The sequence below is a fragment of the Aptenodytes forsteri genome, unplaced genomic scaffold, assembly GCF_000699145.1.
Source record: "Aptenodytes forsteri isolate BGI_AS27 unplaced genomic scaffold, ASM69914v1 Scaffold535, whole genome shotgun sequence".
NCBI classification, from domain to species: domain Eukaryota; kingdom Metazoa; phylum Chordata; class Aves; order Sphenisciformes; family Spheniscidae; genus Aptenodytes; species Aptenodytes forsteri.
The window spans coordinates 489422-510434 of record NW_008795855.1 but is presented as its reverse complement, the minus strand read 5'-3'; the positions used below and the strand labels follow the sequence as shown (position 1 = coordinate 510434).

At 45.7% G+C, this 21013-nt stretch overlaps 1 protein-coding gene across 4 annotated transcripts in view; it reads right to left on the bottom strand.

Annotated features, from left to right (window-relative positions):
• Positions 1-469: 469 nt before the first annotated feature.
• The window catches only part of PLCB2 (phospholipase C beta 2), a 63273-nt gene continuing 42729 nt past the window's right edge, over positions 470-21013 (bottom strand). For 2 of the 4 annotated variants that reach the window (XM_009283699.2, XM_009283698.2), the window contains 19 exons: positions 20052-20223; positions 19131-19228; positions 18282-18378; positions 17253-17337; positions 16700-16824; positions 15494-15648; positions 14887-15051; positions 13706-13805; positions 13330-13434; positions 12249-12334; positions 12055-12151; positions 10228-10281; positions 8444-8654; positions 8034-8202; positions 6225-6301; positions 3899-3994; positions 2653-2710; positions 1878-1964; positions 470-1241 (listed from right to left, as the gene is read on the bottom strand). In XM_009283699.2, the coding sequence (XP_009281974.1) occupies positions 969-1241; positions 1878-1964; positions 2653-2710; positions 3899-3994; positions 6225-6301; positions 8034-8202; positions 8444-8654; positions 10228-10281; positions 12055-12151; positions 12249-12334; positions 13330-13434; positions 13706-13805; positions 14887-15051; positions 15494-15648; positions 16700-16824; positions 17253-17337; positions 18282-18378; positions 19131-19228; positions 20052-20223 (2310 nt within the window). In that variant the 3' untranslated portion in view covers positions 470-968. Of the gene's footprint in view, positions 1242-1877; positions 1965-2652; positions 2711-3898; positions 3995-4241; positions 4291-6224; positions 6302-8033; positions 8203-8443; positions 8655-10227; positions 10282-12054; positions 12152-12248; positions 12335-13329; positions 13435-13705; positions 13806-14886; positions 15052-15493; positions 15649-16699; positions 16825-17252; positions 17338-18281; positions 18379-19130; positions 19229-20051; positions 20224-21013 lie in introns of those variants that run through there. The other 2 variants (XM_009283700.2, XR_657784.2) reach the window with 2 other exon arrangements.

The window sequence follows — 21013 nt, the reverse complement described above, 5'->3', positions numbered from 1 at the left end:
CGGTAGCTGGAGCAAATGCTGAGGCTCTTAGACTCCTCATAGTATGCCTGGTAATTGCTCAAGGAGCCTGCTCAAGACTGGCAGGGTCTTCAGGAGATACGGATCCAGAGCTGAGAACTTGCCTGAAGGCCTGTGAGAGTCAAAGTTAGAATTAGGAGAATCAGCCCCTGGGAATAAGGGGAGGGTGGAAACAAAGAAAGAAGAAAAGCTACAATGCTGGTAATGCACATCTCCACAGAAGGGAATGCTGGTTTATGCTGTGTGGATACCAATGTACTGAAAACTGTCCTCATCTGACTGGGGGGGGATGACACACCAATTAAAAAGCCAACACTGGTTGTGCAAGGAAGTGGTATGCTGACAAAAAATGGTCTGAGGTTCTATCAAACTGACCTTCCCTCCTACAAACAGAGGCTGTGTCTACATTAGCAGGTAGTGTTGCCAGAAGGAATGGTGCCACCCACACCTACATGTATTTCAGGAGGCTTTATTCTGGGCTAGCTCTGAGCTGGTTGGAGCGTATTAGGTGGGCTACTGGAGAGCATCTCTCATAGTTACAGTTCGTTCAAAGGGATCTGGCTCTGAGACCACTCTGATATGAAGAGATGCATGTGACAAATGATGAGGGAACTTACTCTGAAAACTGAAGTCTGAATCCAGACTAAAATGTTAATGTAGATGCTGCTGTGAATGCCAACAACTAGCTTGTCTTCAGCCACAGGGCCTTTCACACTGCTTAAATACCTTAGTGCCAAGGCTGTGGAAGACAAAGAGAGTGAAGCACTCTCTGAAGGGTGATCTCTTCAGACTACTTCCAATACCTAGGGTAATAAAGTAGTAAATGCCTGAAGGATTTCAGGAGTTCCCCAGAACGGAAAGGGGGAGTAGTTTGTCAAGCCAGTCTTTAACTTCACTATGTACCTCCATAAACCTTCTTGAAGTGGAACAGTAAGTAAGGGAAGCATCTCTCAAAATATGCTTTCTTCAATCTCGACATCTGTTTCAGCTCCTGGGGGCTCAGGCACAGCTATTGTAAGCCTTGACACCTCTGCCACTGGGATCTTTTCTTCCAGTTGTGCTGTAGAGCCTTGTTCTCCCTCAGGAACGCTCTGAACTGCTTCCTTCTGAGCCTCTGGCTGTCCAGGAAAGCCTGCTTTTGTATAGTTCTTCACCAACTCCTGCACCTCCATATTCAGACTTTTCAATTTCTCCTCATACTCTGCCAGTGCCTCCTGCTGGAGCTGCAAACAGAGACCTCAAATCATTCTCCAAACACTGAAGTTAAGCAGACGTCAGTCTGAGAACGGTATAAAAACCTGCTCTGAGAGAGACCGATATGATGAGATGTTAGCACTTCACAATTTTGGTCTCAACCCTGTATTGAATGATTTGGCAATCTTTGGCTTCCCTGAAGACGAAAGCGCGGAGGATTGCTGATTTACATTATTCTGATTTGCACCACAGTCTGATGAATTGAGACTGCGTGTTCACTGCACCTCAACCTTGAAAGAGCATGAATGTGTTTTGTGTGTTTTGAGAGTTTGAGGAGCTCAGGGATGAGACTCATCGCTTCTAAAGATGCATTTCCATCACACTTTAAATGTAGGGGGTTTCTGTATGGTTAGATGAATGCTAGTGCTGGCACAGAGTGTAGGAGTGCAGCACCTCTGACTTAGATCTGTGTAGGCTCCTGTAGAACCACCTTCTAAGTCATTCATTTTCTCAGCGTACTGAGGAGTGGGTGTCTGAAGTGTGTGTGTGGAGGATGAGTGTAGCGTCAATTAAAGAATGCGCAAAGGAAGACTGATCCCCTCTAGTGTTTTGGATTTACTGCACTGAGTAACAGCATTGACCCTGAGCTTCATCTTTGCCTTTACCTGGCTTTCTTTCTCCTTGATTGTTCTCAGATTATCGGCCTGCTTTTCTTCCAGTTTCTGCTGATACCTGGCTGTCTTTTCTGTCACCTTTAAAAAGAACAAATTAAAAAAACACTCAAATTTAAGTTTTTATAAACAAATGCTTTAGCCATCCCAAGCTTATAACAGCAAGACACAGAGTTAACAGAGCACATGCCCCAATGTCCCCCTCATTTCCAATTCTGAACAATTTCTGCTGGCTCCGAGTTATTTGTGTAGTACTCAGCACTCTGAACTCCAGTGCTAGGGAAGCACTGCAAGAACGTGCACATGTGCGAGCATGTGCACACAGACACACACACATGGGGCCTGTGCAACAGGGGATGGGTCTCTGAAGGGCAAAGATGAGATCCTTAGGGTCTCTTCCCCTTCTGCAAAATTTTGCACATTATTAAATAGATGAGGGGTTACACTGCTCATTAGTTGTGCTTAGAAAAAAAATCCCTGAATTAGAAATGCAAAATATCCTGGACAGCTCTGTTTGCACTGCATCTCTGCCAGGTGGGAGACCCTTATGGACCCGCGGTATTTTAGTAAAGGTAGCAGCTGTCTTCAGCTGCACTTTGGCTGTCTCAGTTAGACGCTCAGAGCCCTCGATGCAGTAGCAATTTAATGGGATTCAAATGCCTCAGAGAACTCGCACTCTTGTCTGTGAGACACGCTGATGATGTACACGAGACACCCCCACTTTGCAGAAAACAGAGATGCTGTGGCAGACTGTCACAGGAGAGCTTACCAGTTTGATTGTTTGCACCACTTCCTGAATGTGAGAGTTATTAATTTCTTTCTTCAACCTTTAAAGAAAGGAAATGTAAAAAATCTGTAATCCATCTGTTATCTTTATATAAAACCTGTTTAGCAATTCTGATAAAGTACCATACAGTAAGACAGGACTGCTGGTGCCCACACAGAAAGACAGGTGTGTTACATTCCCATAGTGTCCTCCCACATTGAGGGGTTGCTGTAATTTTAGGAAAGGCAAATAAAACACCGTTCAAATTTGACTGAGACATAAGCCAAATAATTGGATGCAAAATTCTATTTTTTTTCAGCTTAACAGACAGCAAAAGGACCTTGCTATGAGCTGGAAGCAAAGGAGGTAGCGCACCCTCTTCTGTACCCTTGAACACGTGAAGCTGTTACAGCTGATTCATGTCATGCAGTACTTGAATACACAGGCTCAATAGCAGAGTATTATTTTTATAACCACAAATGGGAAGGAAGGCTGCAGCCATTATATGCCTAAACACAACCTCCTAACTGAAATGATTGCTGAAACTGATTACAAACAGATTCTAGAGAGGCTGGGGAAGACCTGCCTTTGATTCTAGGGGGAGATAAATACCCACCAAGGCGTGAGGGTAGGCAGGAAGTATTTGGAAGTGCTCTTAGGCTTCAGCTGAAGTGACTGGAAGGTGCGTCGTCACATCAGCAAGAAGCTTACTTGTCACGTAAGAGAGCTAAAGAGACGGATGCATGGGAGGCTCATCTTCAAGGTACAATTTCTCCATCTGTAATGACCTCCCCCTGCATTTCCATATCAGCTCCTACTCCCTGCGGCAGGGCAGGGGGCATTTCTAAGGCACTACTCCTCTCAGGCTATTCAGAAATCCAGTAAGTGAAGCCGATCTTGCCGACTGCCTTACACAAAAAAATTAAGCCTATGGAGAAAGATCCGGAAGCCACTGTCAGCAGTGACTGCAGGCGTGACATTATTGCTACAGCTAGGGAGCAGATGTTTGGCTTCACAGCATATATGCCTGTGTACTGGAATGCAATGGAGAAAAAGTGCTAAGCCAGGCGTGAGGGCAGGCCAGCACGCCTTCCCTGACCACTACAGCTCTGCCACTACCTGTTTGGCCGCTTTAAAAAGTTTCCCTGTCGGTGACAGAGACTGTGGTGTAGTGCTGTTCCCTTCCCGGAGCAGGGCAGGACAGCTAGTGTTCTGCATAGACAAAGCCCAGTAACATCTACCCCAGTACCTCTCCTGAGCAGCCTTGTCACTAGTATTCCTCATCATGGTTTGGATTCGGTCCATTCTCTTTGCCTCCAGCTTCTTCTTAATGTCTTTAATATTGCTGTGGAGAGAAAAGAGTGCCGTGAGAGACAGGACTGATTACAAACCCCAGAGACCAAAGCAGCCCTCTGCATTTGCTCTCTGGAGTGCTCTACTGTCCAGAAAAGCAAAGTTTGAGTGATTGTGCAGCAGAAAGCTCTAAGTCTTAAGAATATTTTAAGTCCTGTAACTTTTTTTTTTTTAAAGAGAGTCATAACAAAGGGACAGGAGAAAACACGTTATATAATTAGGTTGTATTGTATACCTACATTAGGTTCCTCTCGAGCAGCAGGAGACTTGCTGAAAGTACTTACACTGCTAAATTAAAAAGAAAAAAGAAAAAAAGAAGGAACTACATGTCTATATAGCAGACCTAAAGAGACCTGAAGCAAGCAAAAAGGCACATAAACTATGGGATGTGACTTGCAAAGCAGAAACCATAAACACTTAAAAGGCATTTGATCAACCAGTAGGAAAGATGGAAAGAACAAAACCCAGACCTAAGATCTGTGCCCCTGACTGAGGCATATGTGGCCATCAAAAACGCTAGCTGCAGGCCAGAGAACGTGGCAAGACAGAAGGAGGAAGGTGTCAGCGTCAGGGCACAAGAGGCTGCTGACACACCACCAGCACCTCCTCTTGGCCATCCATGTACAAAACGATTACAACAGGACAGGTGCTAAGGGGGCGTAAGAATGGCCGTTGGGTAGTGGCCCATCGGCCTGGTGTCTTGCCTCCAACAGTGCAGGAGCGTACGCTTAAGAGAGGTTTAAGAAAGAAAACAAGTGTAAGGTAATTTTTCGCTCCTCCACCTTCCCAGTTTCCAGTCTATCCTCCAGCTGCTATGCATTTATCTCCCATGAATGTCTCATACCTTGGAGTTTAGCTCTACTTTTGGACTTCATAGCTCCTTGCCCTGAGAGGAAAAGAACTCAATTTATACGCTGTGTGACAGAAGTACTCCCTGAGAACTTCACTGGGTGCCCCACATTTCTTCTGAGAAACGGTGAGTAATCACTTCCCTATTCTTCTTCTCCATGCCATTCATGATTTTACACACTTCTGTCACATCCCCCTCAATCATCTGTTCTCCAAGCTGAGTCCTATTTAATTTCTTTTTGTGCAGAAATTACTCCTCACTGCTGACTATCCTCGCCACCCCCTTCTTGCTCTTTCAAAGCTTTTTATTCAAGATGGCATACTGAAAAGGTGACTGCACTATGGAGATAGATCTCGTGGCATAATGCTGACTTTGAATCTTCTTTTTTTCCCCATACAATTCCAAAAAGTTTATTTGCCACTTTGGCCACCGCAGAGCTGTGAATGATGAGCTGTTTGAGAGAAGTATCCACAGCAGCTGCAGATCTCTTTCCTGAGTGACAATAGCTCACCCCCGTGTACAGTTGAGCTATGGTTAGTTTTCTTCCGTTCGCAATATTTTGTATTTATTCATACTGAATTTAACTGCCATTTTATTGCCTGTTGCTCAAGATCTTTAAATCTTTCTGGAGCTCCTCACAGCCAGCTGTAGATGTGACTGTACTAAATGACATCGTATTGTTAGCAAACTATTACCTAGCTACCTGACCTGTTTTTCTTAGTCTTGTTTGAATATGCTGAATAGCTGACAGAAACAGAGAATCTGTCTTGATGGAGGACATGAAAAGAGGGAAGTTTTGCCTGACTTAGCAACTAAAGGCTGAGAGAGGATTTAATGGGAAGGAGGAATGTGTGAGGATTTTAGCTTCAGGACAAAGTTATTGCAAGAACAAATGGATAAACGCCTGGCTAGAAATCGGTAAATTGATTCTGCCAGTTTATTTAAGTACTGGAGCCAAGATGCTCCATTCACTTTGAAGACTGAGCTGATCAGCCCCTGGAAGGGATTATATGTGATGTACTGACTACAGCAGGTAGAAATGACATCCAGTGACCAGCAGTCTTATTTCCTATCTTTCTGAATTAGTCAGTCGAGGCTACTTACTGCAGCTTGAACGCTAGTACCCGGTTTGGTGCCTCGTGGCAGGAAGATGTTCTGGACAAGAGCTGTCTTCCCACCACTGCCACTGTGTAACTGTGTGAGACCCTGTGTCACATCGCTGTGCCTCAGTTTCTCACCAAAGTAAAAGAAATGCTTCTCTTCCCCTGGATTCACTCACTGTCTGTAGTACAGTGCTTTGAGATCTAGCAGAAAATGCTACCCCAGATAAGAGCTATGCATTATTACTTTGTTATTCAAATACTAAGTTTACCTTTCTGATGACTCCTTCAGTGCCTTCAGCTCAGCTGTCTGCTTCTCTCTGGCTAGCTCTATTATCTTGGTAACTTGCTGTTCAAGGAATGAAAACAAGATCAAAACCAACCAAACCAAGACGAGACACAGCACACCATCCGTATCTAATTACCACCAGATTCAGCTTTATCCCGCCCTGCACTGAATTCCAGCTAATCCATGAGGCTTTGTGCAAACCCATGCACCACAACAGCGAGTTCAGATGCGCGCACAGATTGCACCGTGGTAGTGGACTGACGCCACCAAGGCTCCAAAGGCTGCTCTGTGAGCCATGTCACTCACTTGTAGGTTATCTTTATGGACAGCTTCCTATCTCTTTGTGCAGGAGGCCACACCAGATTCACTGTACTTGTGGGTAGGTGGGAAACAGCAGTAGAGCTTGCCTTCTAAACAACAGAGGCTAGCAAGAGGATGGGCCTTCTGTTTTGTGGAAACAAAGTTCTGTGGAAACTCCTGGCAGAGTAAGTGTCAGTGCAGTCAGACCTGCCTGTACCGCTGCCTGCTGAGAGACAGCCTGAAAGGAAAAACCCTGGCTGCTGGGCTACGTGCTGTGCAGTGAGAACTCAAGGTTTTTATTTCCTTTTTGTAGCCTTACCCACTAAATCTCAGAGTCTTTGACAGAGTTGTGAGACAAGGATGTTTTATTCCTTTGGCTTCTCTCTCTGGTAATAAGCATGATTTCCAGGTAAGCTAGTTCTCAAGAGGCAGGTTTTTTTTCCCTCAGGGTTGGTATAGGCTAGACCAGCCAGTCTTGTAGACAGCTTGCAAGATGCTTGTCAAGCCAAAGTGCACCAGGGAACCTAAGATTTAAGACATACGATGCAAACTCCTTTGGAAAATAAAGATAGGAAAAGGCCCCCAAATCCTGGAGTCATCCCCCTTTCATTGGAACAGATGGCGTATGACATGTTTATCATCACCATCTTGTGGACTGCACTTTGTCTCCAGGCATTACTGTGTCTCTTGCTGGCATTTGCTTAAGGTGGGGGGGGTCTGAGGGTGTGGGAAACACTGATGCACTTGCAGGACTCACTGGCAACACCTTACCTGGACACTTACTTTGACTTCTACTGAGTCAAACAGCAAAACACTTTCCAGATTTCAAGAGGAATGAGATTCAGCCCTGCTGTCAGCGCTAAGGGCTGGTCCTAGGCGTACTGTCCCTCACAAGGCTTTCATTTTACCAGCACAGATGCAGCAATGGCTGCTCTGTTCCCACGCATCATCTGTCCTGGTTGAATGACAGTGGTGAGCGTGGTTGCCCCTATAGCATGTCTGTAATGCTCTGATGGTTGCCACTGGTGAACCTGCAGGGCTTCAACATACCTGTGTGTCACCCTAGCTCCGACGGTACAGCATCAAGCAGGGAGCCATGACAGGCGTGGTACAGCCTCATGTACCCATGCTCCTACAGAGTTGGCACCTGGCAGCGTATGAAGCCAATAAATGCCACGTTAACCCCAAGCTAAGCTATCAGAAGACTTTAAGCAGATGGAGCCTGATGTGCTCCAGGGCACTGCTTCTCAATTTTTTTCAAATTGCAGACCTTTAAAAATGTTTCTGCTGGATTTTTATAGCTTGTAACAAATAAGCATCGCTGTCTACATTCCCAATTATCTTGCATGGACCTGACAATTGTTCTGAGGGGTGTTTTCTGCCCTGTGACCACATTTCCAAGCTCAAGATTTAGTGAAGAACTTGTGTTTTCAGGCTGTCCTTGCAAGGGCTCTCCTAGGCTACATTTTCTGTTGACACTTGCAGTCCTTACCTCTGTAGCGTGCTGCTCTTTCTTTCTTCGAATCCCACCATGGTGTTCCTCCCCCAGTTGGATGAGGTCCATCTCCAGCCTGCCTCTCAGTTCCAAAACTCGGCTGTCAATGCTTTCTGCCATTTCTACAGGATTTGCACATGTACCAACATCACCTGTTGCCAAACTCCTGCAGAACAGATACAGCAGCTGTGCTGCTTCTAGAGATGCCGATACAATCCTGACCTTCCTACCCACCCCTCAGCGGGAATATCTGACACTCTATAAACCCAGGGAGATGTGGAGGCCCGCACCACTCCATGCTTCCTTCCGAGAAGGGGAGCCCATGTTTCTCTTAGGGATCCCTCTGCTTTGGTCTGGGGAGGTGAACCACAGGCCAGGCCCTGCTGGAGACCCTGTGCTGTATTTACCTCTTTTTCTGGGTTTTCCTAGCGCGTATCATCCTTTTCTTGCCTCTATAGCAGGCAGGCTCCAAAAAGAGTACAGAATATTTCTGCAGCAGCTCCTCCCTCCGTTTACGTCCTTTCTGCTCCAGCTCCCTCAGTTCCTTCTCCTGCTTCTTCAGCAGCTTCAGAAAGAGCTTCATCTGCTGCAGTTCTGCGAGGCTGGCTGTCCGAGGCTCTAAAATACAAAATAAAGAGAAGCTGTTTTCTCTCACCCAGCATTTCTCAACCTGCTGTGATGCCTTTTGGGGTCAGACAGGTTTTTCCAGCACTGCCTTCGTTCAGCTTTTCCTTCCTCTTTTCAGCATTACATGCAGCTCAGTTCACCAGCTGGTGGATGTGTGGCATGGGGACGGCCAGAATTGCTGCCTTTTGGTATTTTGGCCAGAAGAACACACTGGTGGTGATGTGCCAGCCTGTCTTGTCTTGTGCCTTGCACCCTTTTCCCCAATTCTAAGTATCCCAAAGATAGCGCAGTTGTTAAGCTAGTTGGCAGCTCTAATTATAAGGGAGCTTCTTTGTTATTTCATTACTGATTTTTTGCAAAACTGAGTTACAATAACAGGTACTTACATCCCTTCCAGCCTTAATGCCTGGCATTTCTTCAGTTGTGAGGAATAAATGAAAGGGCTTTTGCGGCAGATGAGAATGAGAAGGGAAGGATGCCTGTGAACTGTTGGAGAACTCGTTATCTGGCAGTAGCAAGTCAGTCAGATGTGGTTATCTGTGGCAGAAGGGCCACAGGGAGTTATCTTCTCAGGGGAAGTAACTTTTTTTTTTGGCTTGGAATGTGTAAAAATTAACAGAACTTGTGGGTGTGTCTGCAACACAAGGCTGTGCAGGGTCAGCTCTTTCTAAAAGGCTCGTGTTGAGGAAACTCAAGGGTACAGCTTAAATGCAAGTCTCTCAGTCAACAAGCCTAGACTCTCAAACCAGAGCCCACTACGCTTCCATATTATGTGATGCCTTTTACCAGAGTACATGTTTAATATAATCATAGCTCTGTCCGGGGGAACATTTTTCTTCAGGAATAACTTTTAAAGCCAAAACTTATTTGGCAACATATCCTGAGTGCAACAGGTTTACTCTTGTGCCTTCAGTTCAGTTTTGTGGCATAATTAGGCACACTGGTTATTAGTGTTTTGTATTGATTTGTATCACACTGCATTAAGGGACAGAAAAGCAGGTGAACGATACATTACTACAGAGGGTGCACGCGTGCTGAAGGCTCCCTGCGGCCATGTTACCTCTGGTTTAGTCAGGGTAAAGGAGCCATCGAATCTGGCCAGAGCAGAACTCATGTGACAGCTCCAGCCTCCTACCTTGCTATAAAGTTGACTTGCTGCAGCCAGTGGCCTCAGAGGGCTAAAGCTGGAGCAGTCCAAAGCTCTTCTGACCTACCTGTGCAGATGACAGTGGCCCAGCTTGGGTAAGGCACAGGCCATGGCAACTTCAAGCCTCTTTTCTCCTTGAGACCTGCTGTGAGCTCAGTCCCAGCCTGAGAGCTCGCCACACACCATGGCAGTTATCAAAATGGGCCAAATGGTGCCACAGGCAGGGAAACCGGGTCCCCGAGCCCAAAGACTCATGTGGTTTGTCTTTAGTGCTGCCTACAACAGGCAGGGTTGGGTCAGGTCTTTTTTAATTTGCAAAACAGGCTTCACTTATATCCCAGTCAGAAATTGGGCAGAGAGGGAATGTAAGATGACTGACAGGGCCTCAGCCCATGTGAACAGCACGAGAGGAGTTACCTGCAATCTGCGTCACTTCTATCACATTTTCGTCCTTGGCGAACGCCGCTGCTCCTGAAAATCACAAAAGAGGTTCCTGTTCATGTTCTATCTTGGATCTTCGGGTTGAAAACAGACAGTGGAGAGCTCATCAAGAACATGGGCCACATGAATGATGTTGGTGTGAATACAAAGGAATTAATTAAGCTGCTGAGATGCTCAACTGCTTGGGAACTTTGTTAGTAAGCACAGCAGAAAGGGAACAGGATTCTCTGTCTTGCCAGAGAAAAAGGGCATTTGCTTTGTATTAGCTGAATATTGCTAGTGATGATTTGGCACATGTAAACCTGTTTTGATTAGGCGAGAAGGATGGTCTGGTCTGAAATTTCAGAAAACTGATTGTTTTGATACCAACATATTTGAAAGGACGCTAATCACGTTGATACAGTTAATATGGAAGAAATACTGATTAGCTGTCAATTACTACAAAACAGAATAGAACGGAATGAGGTAATCTAAGTGTACGGTAGGGGACATGTTCTTACCTCACCTGCAATTACTCTATCAATTAGTTTGGATTAGAAGCATATTTGAGGAACATTCCTTCTGGCACTTTCACCAATACTACACCTGTAACGTTTGTTGGCTATCTTGTTTTGTAAGGCCAAGAAGGTGCCAGTATGAAAGGAACAAACGTACTGTTTGTTCACATCTTTCTCTCTTGTTTTGTAAGGCCAAGAAGGTGCCAGTATAAAGGAACAAACGTACTGTTAGGAAGATCTTTCTCTGCTAGAGCTTCTTTAAACCTAGTAATAAATGCTGACTTTGTCTTTTGATTTCTATTAAAGCAAATCCATAACTTTTTTTCCAACTCATCTGACTGGTCAGAGTTAAGTAGTTTTTGCCCTTGTTATTTTAATGGGTCCCCATTTAATCTAGCGGTCAAAACACAGGACTGTGCTCCATTCCCACTCTTGCAGAATGCCAGATGTGGGATCTCTTCACTCTGAACTTGTCATGGATCTTATAAAGAGTTCAGTGTTCATCTGAGCTGATGAATAAAATTACTAATCTTTAAAGCTCCGAAGTATTATACGACTGGACTCTAGTGCAAGTGCAGTTTCACAAGAAAAAGAGTTTTCAGGGGGATCTAAACATACTTAAAATGTCAGAAATCAACAGTAAGCTACAGAAAGAGACCCTTGAAAAGAACAACAAAGAGACAAAGAGCGGTGAGGTATTATGGGATAAAACCAAGCAAGATCTTATAACCTTTGTCTCGGAAATATCCAGAATTATCATGTCTTTGCTCAAAATCAATGTCCAACCTCCAATTTCACACTTAAGATAAAAGGCTACATCTCTGCCACAGGCCACTTCTTCCTTGGACAGTGGTTCCCTCTTAATGTAGTTATGTCCCAGGGAACTCTGAGCTGAACCTGGAAAACTGAGGTCCTCTGTCAGACCCCTCAGCATACGTGCACGATAGCACAGGAAACAGCAGTACTACCCCAATACCTTAGCCCTGCCTTGGAGGGGAAAGACAATGTTCATGCCTGTTGGGCCTTCGGCTTGTTTCCCGGTATTCTCAGTAGATAACCTGAGATTACTTTTCTGTTGTGGAGTAAAAGCAGCATGCACGTCACACTCACCCCAGCCCAAGAGTCAGGGGATACCTACAACTTTTGCCATTAATGACAAGCACCAGAATTTAAGTTGGTGACTTGGCCTGAGAGGTTCTGACCCCGTTACCAAGGATCTTTACCCTCCAGCACTTTCTCTTTCCAGCCTTTTGAGTGTACAGGCTTTCCCTTTTACTTTTAGCTCACCCCACATCCACAGCTTTACCTGCAGGCCCATTAGAAAGAGGAGTGCTGAATTTCCCAGTGAAGTCTGGTATCCCGTTAGTTTCAGCAGATGGGAAGCTCTTCTGTGTGCCAAGCCTCTAAAACAAAGATCAGAGGTAAATCAAAGCTCTATTTTGTCAGGCTGAATCCATGCAACATGTTTTGGAGACAATGACAGAACTTGGAAAAACTTACCTCCACCGAGCCATCTTTTAGCTTAACTGATCTCTTGTCTTGCAGACTGAAGAACTTAATGGGGTTGGAGAGAGCAATAGTCAGATCTAGAAACAAAGAGGAGGTCGTTGCTCAGATTATCAAATAACTCACTGTACTCTGGTTTCCTTTCTGGCCTAGGACAGGAAATTGTGGAGAAGGGGTATTTTGTATGCTCTACTTGTAACAAGCTTCTCCCGGACAGCACGAAGGGAGGGGACCGTCTTCACCTCAGTCCCTTTCCGAGGTGACGGCTCCCAACTGATCGTTACGGCAGCAATATGAAGCTGAAAAGAGCATACTGCTCCCAAAATCCAAAGCCAGGTTAAGACTTTCCTAACCTGCACAGCTCCCTGCTCCAATTCCAGTCCAATGCTATATAAACCTGGTCTTTTTCACAAATATGTGTGAAAACCACCAATTTCACAGGATTTCCCCCATGAATAAGGTTCATTTGTACGAACACAGGGGAAGAGAGAGTAAACATGAGAAGTATTCACAAGAATGTCTGTGGCTGATGCTGTTACATTCTGCACGGCTTTGTTCATGATTGTTAAAAGTTTTGCTGTTAATACCTCCAGTGGGGCTTCTTTCCCGATTCATCTCTCACTGTTTGACCATCCCCCTTTTAAAGGAAGATCACTGTATCCCAGTACCAGCAAGAACCTCCCTGTCTTCAAACAGGGAAGAACAACACTCCTGTGCTCTCTAAAACCCTATTGCTGTCAGTCCCTGATAGTTATCACCTCTGCACTCTAGGAAACCTCTCCCTGCCACTGAATAAAAGTAGTAAAGAGACCGACCCATTCCAAACCAGAGAGCGCTGCACGTCAGGTATGTGCGCATCGGCCCATACTGGGAACCAGTCACAGTTAGGGTGCAAGCATCCACTCTCTTCTGGTGAAAGCAAGGGTGTGACAGGATGCCGGCACGCGCTCAAGTCCCACCCTGACAAGGAATTAAGGGTGCAGCAGGAAAGCACCGGGCTGGAAAAATGCTTCTGGATCACAGTTTGGACAAAGCCAGAACAACCCCCCCCAACGTGCATTTTAACGCGTACTACCTGCCCAAGCATCAGGAACGTAGTCCTTTATTTCCAGGTACACAAATAGCGAAGGCATGGTGAGCGGCATGTTGCTTTCACTGCGGAGACAAACGTGGTGATAGCCTGAAAACAGAAGGCAGAAGAGGTAAGCTAACAGAATCTCTGTCCCTTCTTGTCTGTGTGCTCCAACAGTAAAACAGTCTCTCTTTACAGAAGGTGACGGAGGACATATTACGGAATTAAGCCAAGGCTGTAACAGGATGAATTTGAAGGCTCCGCTGCCTACAGGAATGGAGATTAAGTAGCAAAATATGCAGAAGTTCGTATCTTCTTTACAGCGTCCAATGGATAGGTCTCAAGGGCACAAAAGCTGAAGGAATTTCCACAAAATTACCTGAGTGCACTGCAATAACGGGAATGACACGATGACCAATGAACTTCCCTCCTTCCTCCCAAGCCACAATTTTGAGAGACGCCAACTCAGGCATCATGATCTAAGGAGAAAACAGAGTAAGGCACCAATGCCCTGACCTCTGACTCCTAACAGCATACTGGCTTCACTAAGTAGAACCTCACTCTCTCCTCCTTCCACCAAAACAACGCCATCTCTCCAAGGAAGTCACTGCCTATTTCTGCACCTGGTAATTTAAGGCTACAGTTTATCACAGACATAACTAAATTCACCAAAACTCCACAGAACACAGGCTTCTCAGAGGAGAGACTGCACAGGATCACAGGAGGGCGTTTACCTAAAGAAAAAATGGGGCAACAAACCCTCCAAACCACAGCTTCCATGAAGCAATTCACCAGAGAAGGGAATGAACTTGGAAGGATAATTTAGCAAGCTGGTAACTTTGCCATAAGGGCTCTTGCCTCCCTCCTCCCCCATTTTCTTCTGCCATAAAATGAACTAAAAATTATTCTGCCAGAACTGAAGCCTGAAAAGCGTTTTCTGAAATGAGGATAATATTTATCTACCACATCCCAAGTAGGCTGAAAATACCTGCTATTTCACAGTGTGCTTGACGGAGATGAATTGTGTAACATGTATTTTGCTTTTGTAACTTACTGCAGAAAGGCCAAACATTACTATCACCTTTGACTTAACTTCCCTGTACCCTATAGCTGGATTAGTGACCACTGAATTCCTGGGGACAAACAGGGCAGCTTTCTGCATTCTGGCACAGCTGAAAACCTCCCTCTGGTCCCATTACTTCTCCAGTTTGTCTGTCTCTCATTTACAGTTTAACCACAGACATTCAGTTCCTTTCTGCTTCCTAGCGCACTTCAGTCTGAAGTGCATCACAAATGGGAGACTTCTGATGCCTGTTATTTCCAGAAATGTTCCCAGCTACCCGTTGTCTGTACAGGGAAATACTGATGGAGAGTTGTTTTGGATATCGTCGTTGGGTATTATCTGAGAGGGCAACACATAACTCCCTGTGTGTCTAAAGCCGTGACTGAGATCTCCAGAAGGGAGTCCCTTCTGTCATCACTGACCTCTCAAGAGGCAGTGCTTGTGGCCAACAGGATCTTTAAGGATTCTCTGTCTAAATTACTATCAAATGCTATCACCTTTTCAAAAACAAAAGCCTCCTCTTTCCAGACAGGGTTAATGGAATTGGCAGTGGAGGTCAGTTTGGTTCTGTATTTGCGTTTTGTGTCCCTTGGCAACCCAAACAGCTCTACTTCCACGTATGTCTTCACACTGCGGTCTGAGAGGAACTGACCAGAGAGTATCTACGAACAAGCAGAAACATAATTAGCAACTGCTGAAAAGAATGAAATGGAAGAACCCACCCATACCTTCACCCCAAAGTCACTCTCCTACCCCAAAACATCTTTTCTGCTGCAGCTTCCAATCCACAATAGGCTTTTCTTTTACCTCCACCCATGTTACTTGCTTCAGCACTTCCTCCAACCTCCTCCCTCCCCATCATCACAGCCTTGGCTGCTTCTGTGTGGCAGATGCTACATTTCCATTTTCATGCGATTATGATTAATTTAAAATAGTGAAAAGACTGCGAGTTGCCATGGTAACACTCTCCCACAGGACTCTCTGGGTTCATTTGCCACTAAGAACCCTACTGGGTAATAAATAGAGGGGACATAGATGCCAGTTATTTACGTGGCGCCAGGAACTGGCTGTCAGGGGAGGAACAGCACCATGGCTTGTACTTGCCGTGACAGACAGGGTACTTGCCACCACCACGTCAATGCGGTCCACAGAAAAGGGGTCAAACTGCTTGTCTGGACGCCGCATGAATTCATGCTTGAGCAGATAGCCACACTGGCCGTTGAACTCAAACAGAGCCATGTTCTGCTGCATGGGGACATCTGAGATACAGAGGAACACAATGAGCAAAATTGCTGTGGGACCTCATCAGGTGGCTTGTGTGCTACGAGTGAGCTGAAAGATGCTGTACTTTTACAGCCCCCGCTAGCCAAAGGCTCACAAAGCCATTTCAAAAACTAATTAAGCCTCTCGGCACCCTACAGGGAATAATATTACAGCAGCTGTTGTAAGAAAGGTAAGTGGTTTGCTTATGATTGCACCGTAAGTCATGGGTAGAACTAAATTAAAACCTACTTTAAGTACCACCTGCTATTTTTGGGTGTGAAGTAAATAGCTGTCTGAACCCCTCTACTCCTTCTCCCTTTCATTTTGGGCCTCCTCTCAGTCCATCTTCTCCTCTGCCACTTCTCTTGAGAACACTGTCTTGTGGTTTCTGCACCTGTCTTCGGTATGATATCCTCTTCATAACCAATCTCTCTCTCTCTCCCTTTTAAAGTTGCTTCTTTTTTTTCCCTACTGATCCTTCAGCTAGTCTCCTATACTCTCTATACATAAGACGAAGAGGGGTAAAGAATAGCTTTCTCTGGAGGTTTTTCTTTGTCGCCTTCTCATGCTGGTTGTGCAGCAAGGAAAGGCCCTTCCTCCCTGTTCAGGTCAAAATACTGGAAATAATAGCATAGACAGGCCAGTCCTGTAGCCAGATGGAGCTCTGCCTGCTGCCTCGCAAAAGAGGAAGCAGCTTAGGGGAAGCTGGAGCTTCTGATGCATTCATGCACATTATTTAGTCTGACATCACGTTACAGGACAGCCAGACGGTACCCAGACGCTGGATGACAGCAAGTCCACGTACGTGTGTATGCACAAGTGTGTAGGACCGGCATCCCGGTCACTGTGTACCAGGTTTGTGCTGGGCCTAGGAAAGTGCTTTTGGTCTGTGGGAGACTGAGTCAAAGACCACCACTTTGGGAGAAGGCACACAGAATAAACGCGTTCAGGGAAACAGCAGCAGTAGGAAATAGCAGCGAAGGAAGAGACAGTGAACGAGCACACAGCCTCAACCACTCAGAAGCTGGAGGACAATGTGACACTCACCCATGGTCTGGAAGTTGAGTGCTACCATCTGACAGCCGACGTTCCAGAACATCTGGGGCATGTAATTAGAGGAGTCCATCCGGGTGCCTTTGGGGTAAATCCGGCTCATCTGTCGCTTGTTGTATCTACAGTTGCTCTATTGGAAACAAGTCTGGAGCACTCCTTGTGTACCCTGGGGCTAGCTCACGTATTCAGATTATGAAAATTGTTTAAGCTCTGCTACCAAATTCTCAGAGCCTTCCAGACAAGAAGTAAGAGAGGCCCTGGCAACAACAGGCTCCTTTCTCATACCCTTTCCACTTAAGGACAAGCATCTGGCAGCCTTGGCATTCGCTACAGCAGGATGCAGCCTGTCAGGAATCTCTGTGAACAGCCCCCAAGCCACCCTGGAAGATCCCATGTCCCACCCGCACACTTTGTATCTCTGATGAAGGGTTTACCAGGTCCTGAAACCAGAAGCCAGGTGGCTATGCCTCAGCCTTACCCAAGCTTCAGATTAGCTCTCGTACTCCATGCAACCAACTACACTGGACGAAGGTTGCCAAAAGGATACTCTACAAACTGCACAGGGAACTTGGTTAGTAGATCGTAAGCCTTCAACTCCGTGAAGGAAGAGATGACGTAACTCCGGTTTTTCTCTAGAAACAGGAGATAAGCAAGCAGTTAGGAGAAAGGCATGCCCAGCCCCCATTCCGTGTGTGGGGACTGATGGACCCAAGAAGCACTTGGCCTGTTTACTCCCACTTTCTACCAGGTAGAAATTTCTATCAAGGCAATTTACCTTTCTCTGGTCCCTTGAAAAGGGACTGAAGAATAATACTCCATATAAAAGGTGATTTATGTTTACCAGGGAGACAGTGGTTGTGCACTACAGGACAGGAACTTCACGGAGTACAGACGGGATTGGCTCACAAAGCTTAAATGGCAATAATTTTGCCCATCTCCTCCTGGATTTCAGTAACATTTAGAGAATAGCTCCTGCCTGGAGTTTTAGTTCCAAGTAAATCCAAATATTCAAAGTCTTGCACAAAGTTCTTTATTTTGTTGAGTTTCCCCTTCTTCACTCCCCTATTTTTTTCTTTTTCTTTTCTTTCTTTCATCAATCAAACCAGCTCACTCAAAGCTAGACCCAAATGTGGGAACTGTTTAGAGGAACCTATTGTGTATAAAGAAATTGCATGCATTTTCAGTGTTTCAGATGTTTCTCTGTCCAATCACCAGAGAAGAGGAAGGCCAGTCACATACATTAAGAAAAGCTGGGCTCAACCCTGCCCTCAGAAGCGGCAAAGCGAGCCCACAGAGATGTCACTGGCCTCTAGGCTGTTTCTTTTCATCCTCACTCATATAACTGGGAGCAGTATCTGACATCTCCCTGTCTTCTCCTTACCAGTTCCTTAGTACAGGGAGGAGGGCAGAAGGGAAGTGTTTGTGACCATGTGCATGTTGCGGGAGAGAGAGAACACAACAGAAAATAGGTGAAAGCAAGTCACAAAGGCAGGTGGAGAACAGCAGCATCTGAAAACATTACTCTCCTGGTCGAATGGAAACACTTGGGATCCTGAAAGGACCGAGTTTGACTTACGGGCAGAGACTTCAAAGGAGTCAAATTTGATAGGCTGTATGTAATTAACTAGGCTGGACATCTCCTCGTACGCTGTCACTTCCAAACCAGCAGTGCCCTGAACAGAAAACAAAATCCAAGAGAAGACAGATGGAGAGACCTTTCCTAGAGATGAAACAAGACACACCCGGGGCTTCACAATCAAAGAACTCTGGTGGCTGCCCTGACCAGAGCGCACCGGTTTCTTTGGCTTCCTGGTCCTACAATTACATTGTGGGCAGCATAGTCAGGGGCACGGAGTTTCTAGGTAGCTCGGAAAAAAATGAAACCGAGGCGTACGGAGAGGTATCAGTCAGTATGTAAGAAGCCCCGGACCTCGTTAACGTCTCAAAGCACGGAGTCTGGGACAAACCAGGGACATTGTTTTCCCTCCTCTCTGAGTGATACTAGGGAGACAGAAACAGAAAATGTTTTGTTTTGTTTTTATTCAAGGGAATGCTGATCTCCTCCTTCCCCCTTTTCAGCAGCAGCACTTCATGGTTCGGTAACAACTTTTATCAGACTAAGGCTAAGCCTCTCCAACACCCTGAAGGCAGACAGTTATCTCCAAATCATGCAGAATATCAAAGGCAGAGTCAGAAATAACAACTCTTCTGCCGTATTCTCTATGCTTGCAATGTCATTTCTCTTATTCAGTTTCTCCTGCAAAAGTCGTGTTGCATGGGGGAAGGAAAGCCCCCGGTTGGTCACAGCACAGTTCATTCCCCTTTGAATTTTGGTTCATCTCTATTCAATATGGTGAGGCCCCAGAGAAAACTGGGGGCCAGAAAAAAAAAAAGAGAAAAGGAACAGAAACAACAGTGACACTACCTCATCTGACTGCATCTTTTTAATTTCCTCTTCATCCAGGTTTCCGAGATGTTCATCCTCTTCCTCTGGTTCCTCTTCAGCCACATCACCTGCCCAGACTAAGCACACACAGCCCACATCAGTAGCACATATCAGTAGCACACTGAGACAAGACATTGCAGATTGCTAGCAATGGAGAGCTCTGCAAAACCTCACAATCAAGTGGAAGAATCACACAATTTTATTAGCCAAATCGAAATATGAACTAGCACACTCAAGAGACCAAATCATTCCTCCTGCAGGCTTCCCTCATACCCCAAGAGTGACAATCACGATGCTGTTTTCCCCACCAAGATCGCACACATTCATGGGAATAAATGTCCATTTCTAGGTGCTCTGTAGCGGTGCTCACCTTGTCTTCATATGACTTCACGTGCTCCTACCATGACAGGGACTGAAAATATCACTGTTCTACCACAGGTTCCCTGAGCCCAAGAGGTGGCAGCCTTGAGACTGGAGGAAGGGAGGAGAGTGGGGCCGAAGGTTCTATAAACCTTCAAGAACCTCGGGGTGAAGAACTAGGCCGTGGTGAATTTATGGCTATCAGAGAGCTACAAGCAGTAAAAAATTAGCCACCCTTCCATCAAACCAATAGCCAGCGTGTATCAATGAATTACCAACCTATATGCAGCCATATACCTCAGAGTAGGCAAAAGAGTTGACTGACGAGCAGGGCATAAGTTGATCATCTCTTTTGGTTGGAATGAAGTGTTTGAAAACATTCTGAAGATTTAATTTCTCTTCCAAGCTTATGCTGCTTCTTGAGATACCTGAATTAATGACTAGTACTGGCTTGCCTCAAGCTAGTATTGGGTGGAAAGTCTCCAGTGGGCCAGACTTGCTCATCTAGCTATACTAGTCCCATTTTCCCTTCAGACATACCAGTATCTTCAGCATCCATAGGGGTTGGCTGCTCGATGATTTCTGGTTCCACATTCCTCCCTTTCTTCAAAGAGTTCTGCCTCTTCCCAGATATAGATTGGTTCTTTTTGTTCTTAATCAAGATTTTCCCTAAGAGGTCCTTAGGACTTGGCAGAGGAACTCCTGGCTTCAGCTGCAACAGATGAAAATTCAGTATGAAGTTTATCACAAAGACAGAATTCAAACAATCGTCTCTCCTGTCCCTCCCAGTACCATTCCTCTGGCCATTTACTGGTGCACGGACACATCTCTCACCCACCGTATACTTCAATTTCTCCATCTGCCGGCATATCCCACTATATCTATGCAGATTTTTTCTAAGACTTCACCTTTGGTTCCAGACCAGCATTTTGCACCTCACAGCCCTCTCATGTTCTGCTGCCTGCACATGTCATGCTGTTCCCAGCCACCTATCCTGCACCACAGCTAAAAAAACATCTACATGGCCTGAAGGCATCCACACACCTCTGGCTTTCACATTCCATCTACCTCTCTCATTATCCCAGCAGCTCTGTCCTAGATTAGCACTCAGGCCATATTTAAACACTCTGCCTGAAGCAGATTTGAAGAAAAGATCCCAGAGTAGGTGGCTCAAGACAAGGATGTGTGACTCAGACTGTGCTTCTAGACCTACACTCCTTGTACAGATAGCAACAGGCCTATTAATAATTTAGCTAATACCCTGAACTGTTTCTCCCCCCCCCCCCCCGTTTCTCCCTATTGCCTGGACAAGGACATGGGTCTGGACAGCGGGCAACTGCTGATTTGCTCACTGCTTCTTTTCAGCTCTTCTTTTGATCTCAGTGCTTTAAAATAGATGTTTGGGCTAGGTGTCTCAGCTCCCCCCTCCACTACGTATCCCAAGGAACTGCCTCATCCTTTGCAGAACATAGGCACTGCCCGTTATTTGTAAATCAGTGTCC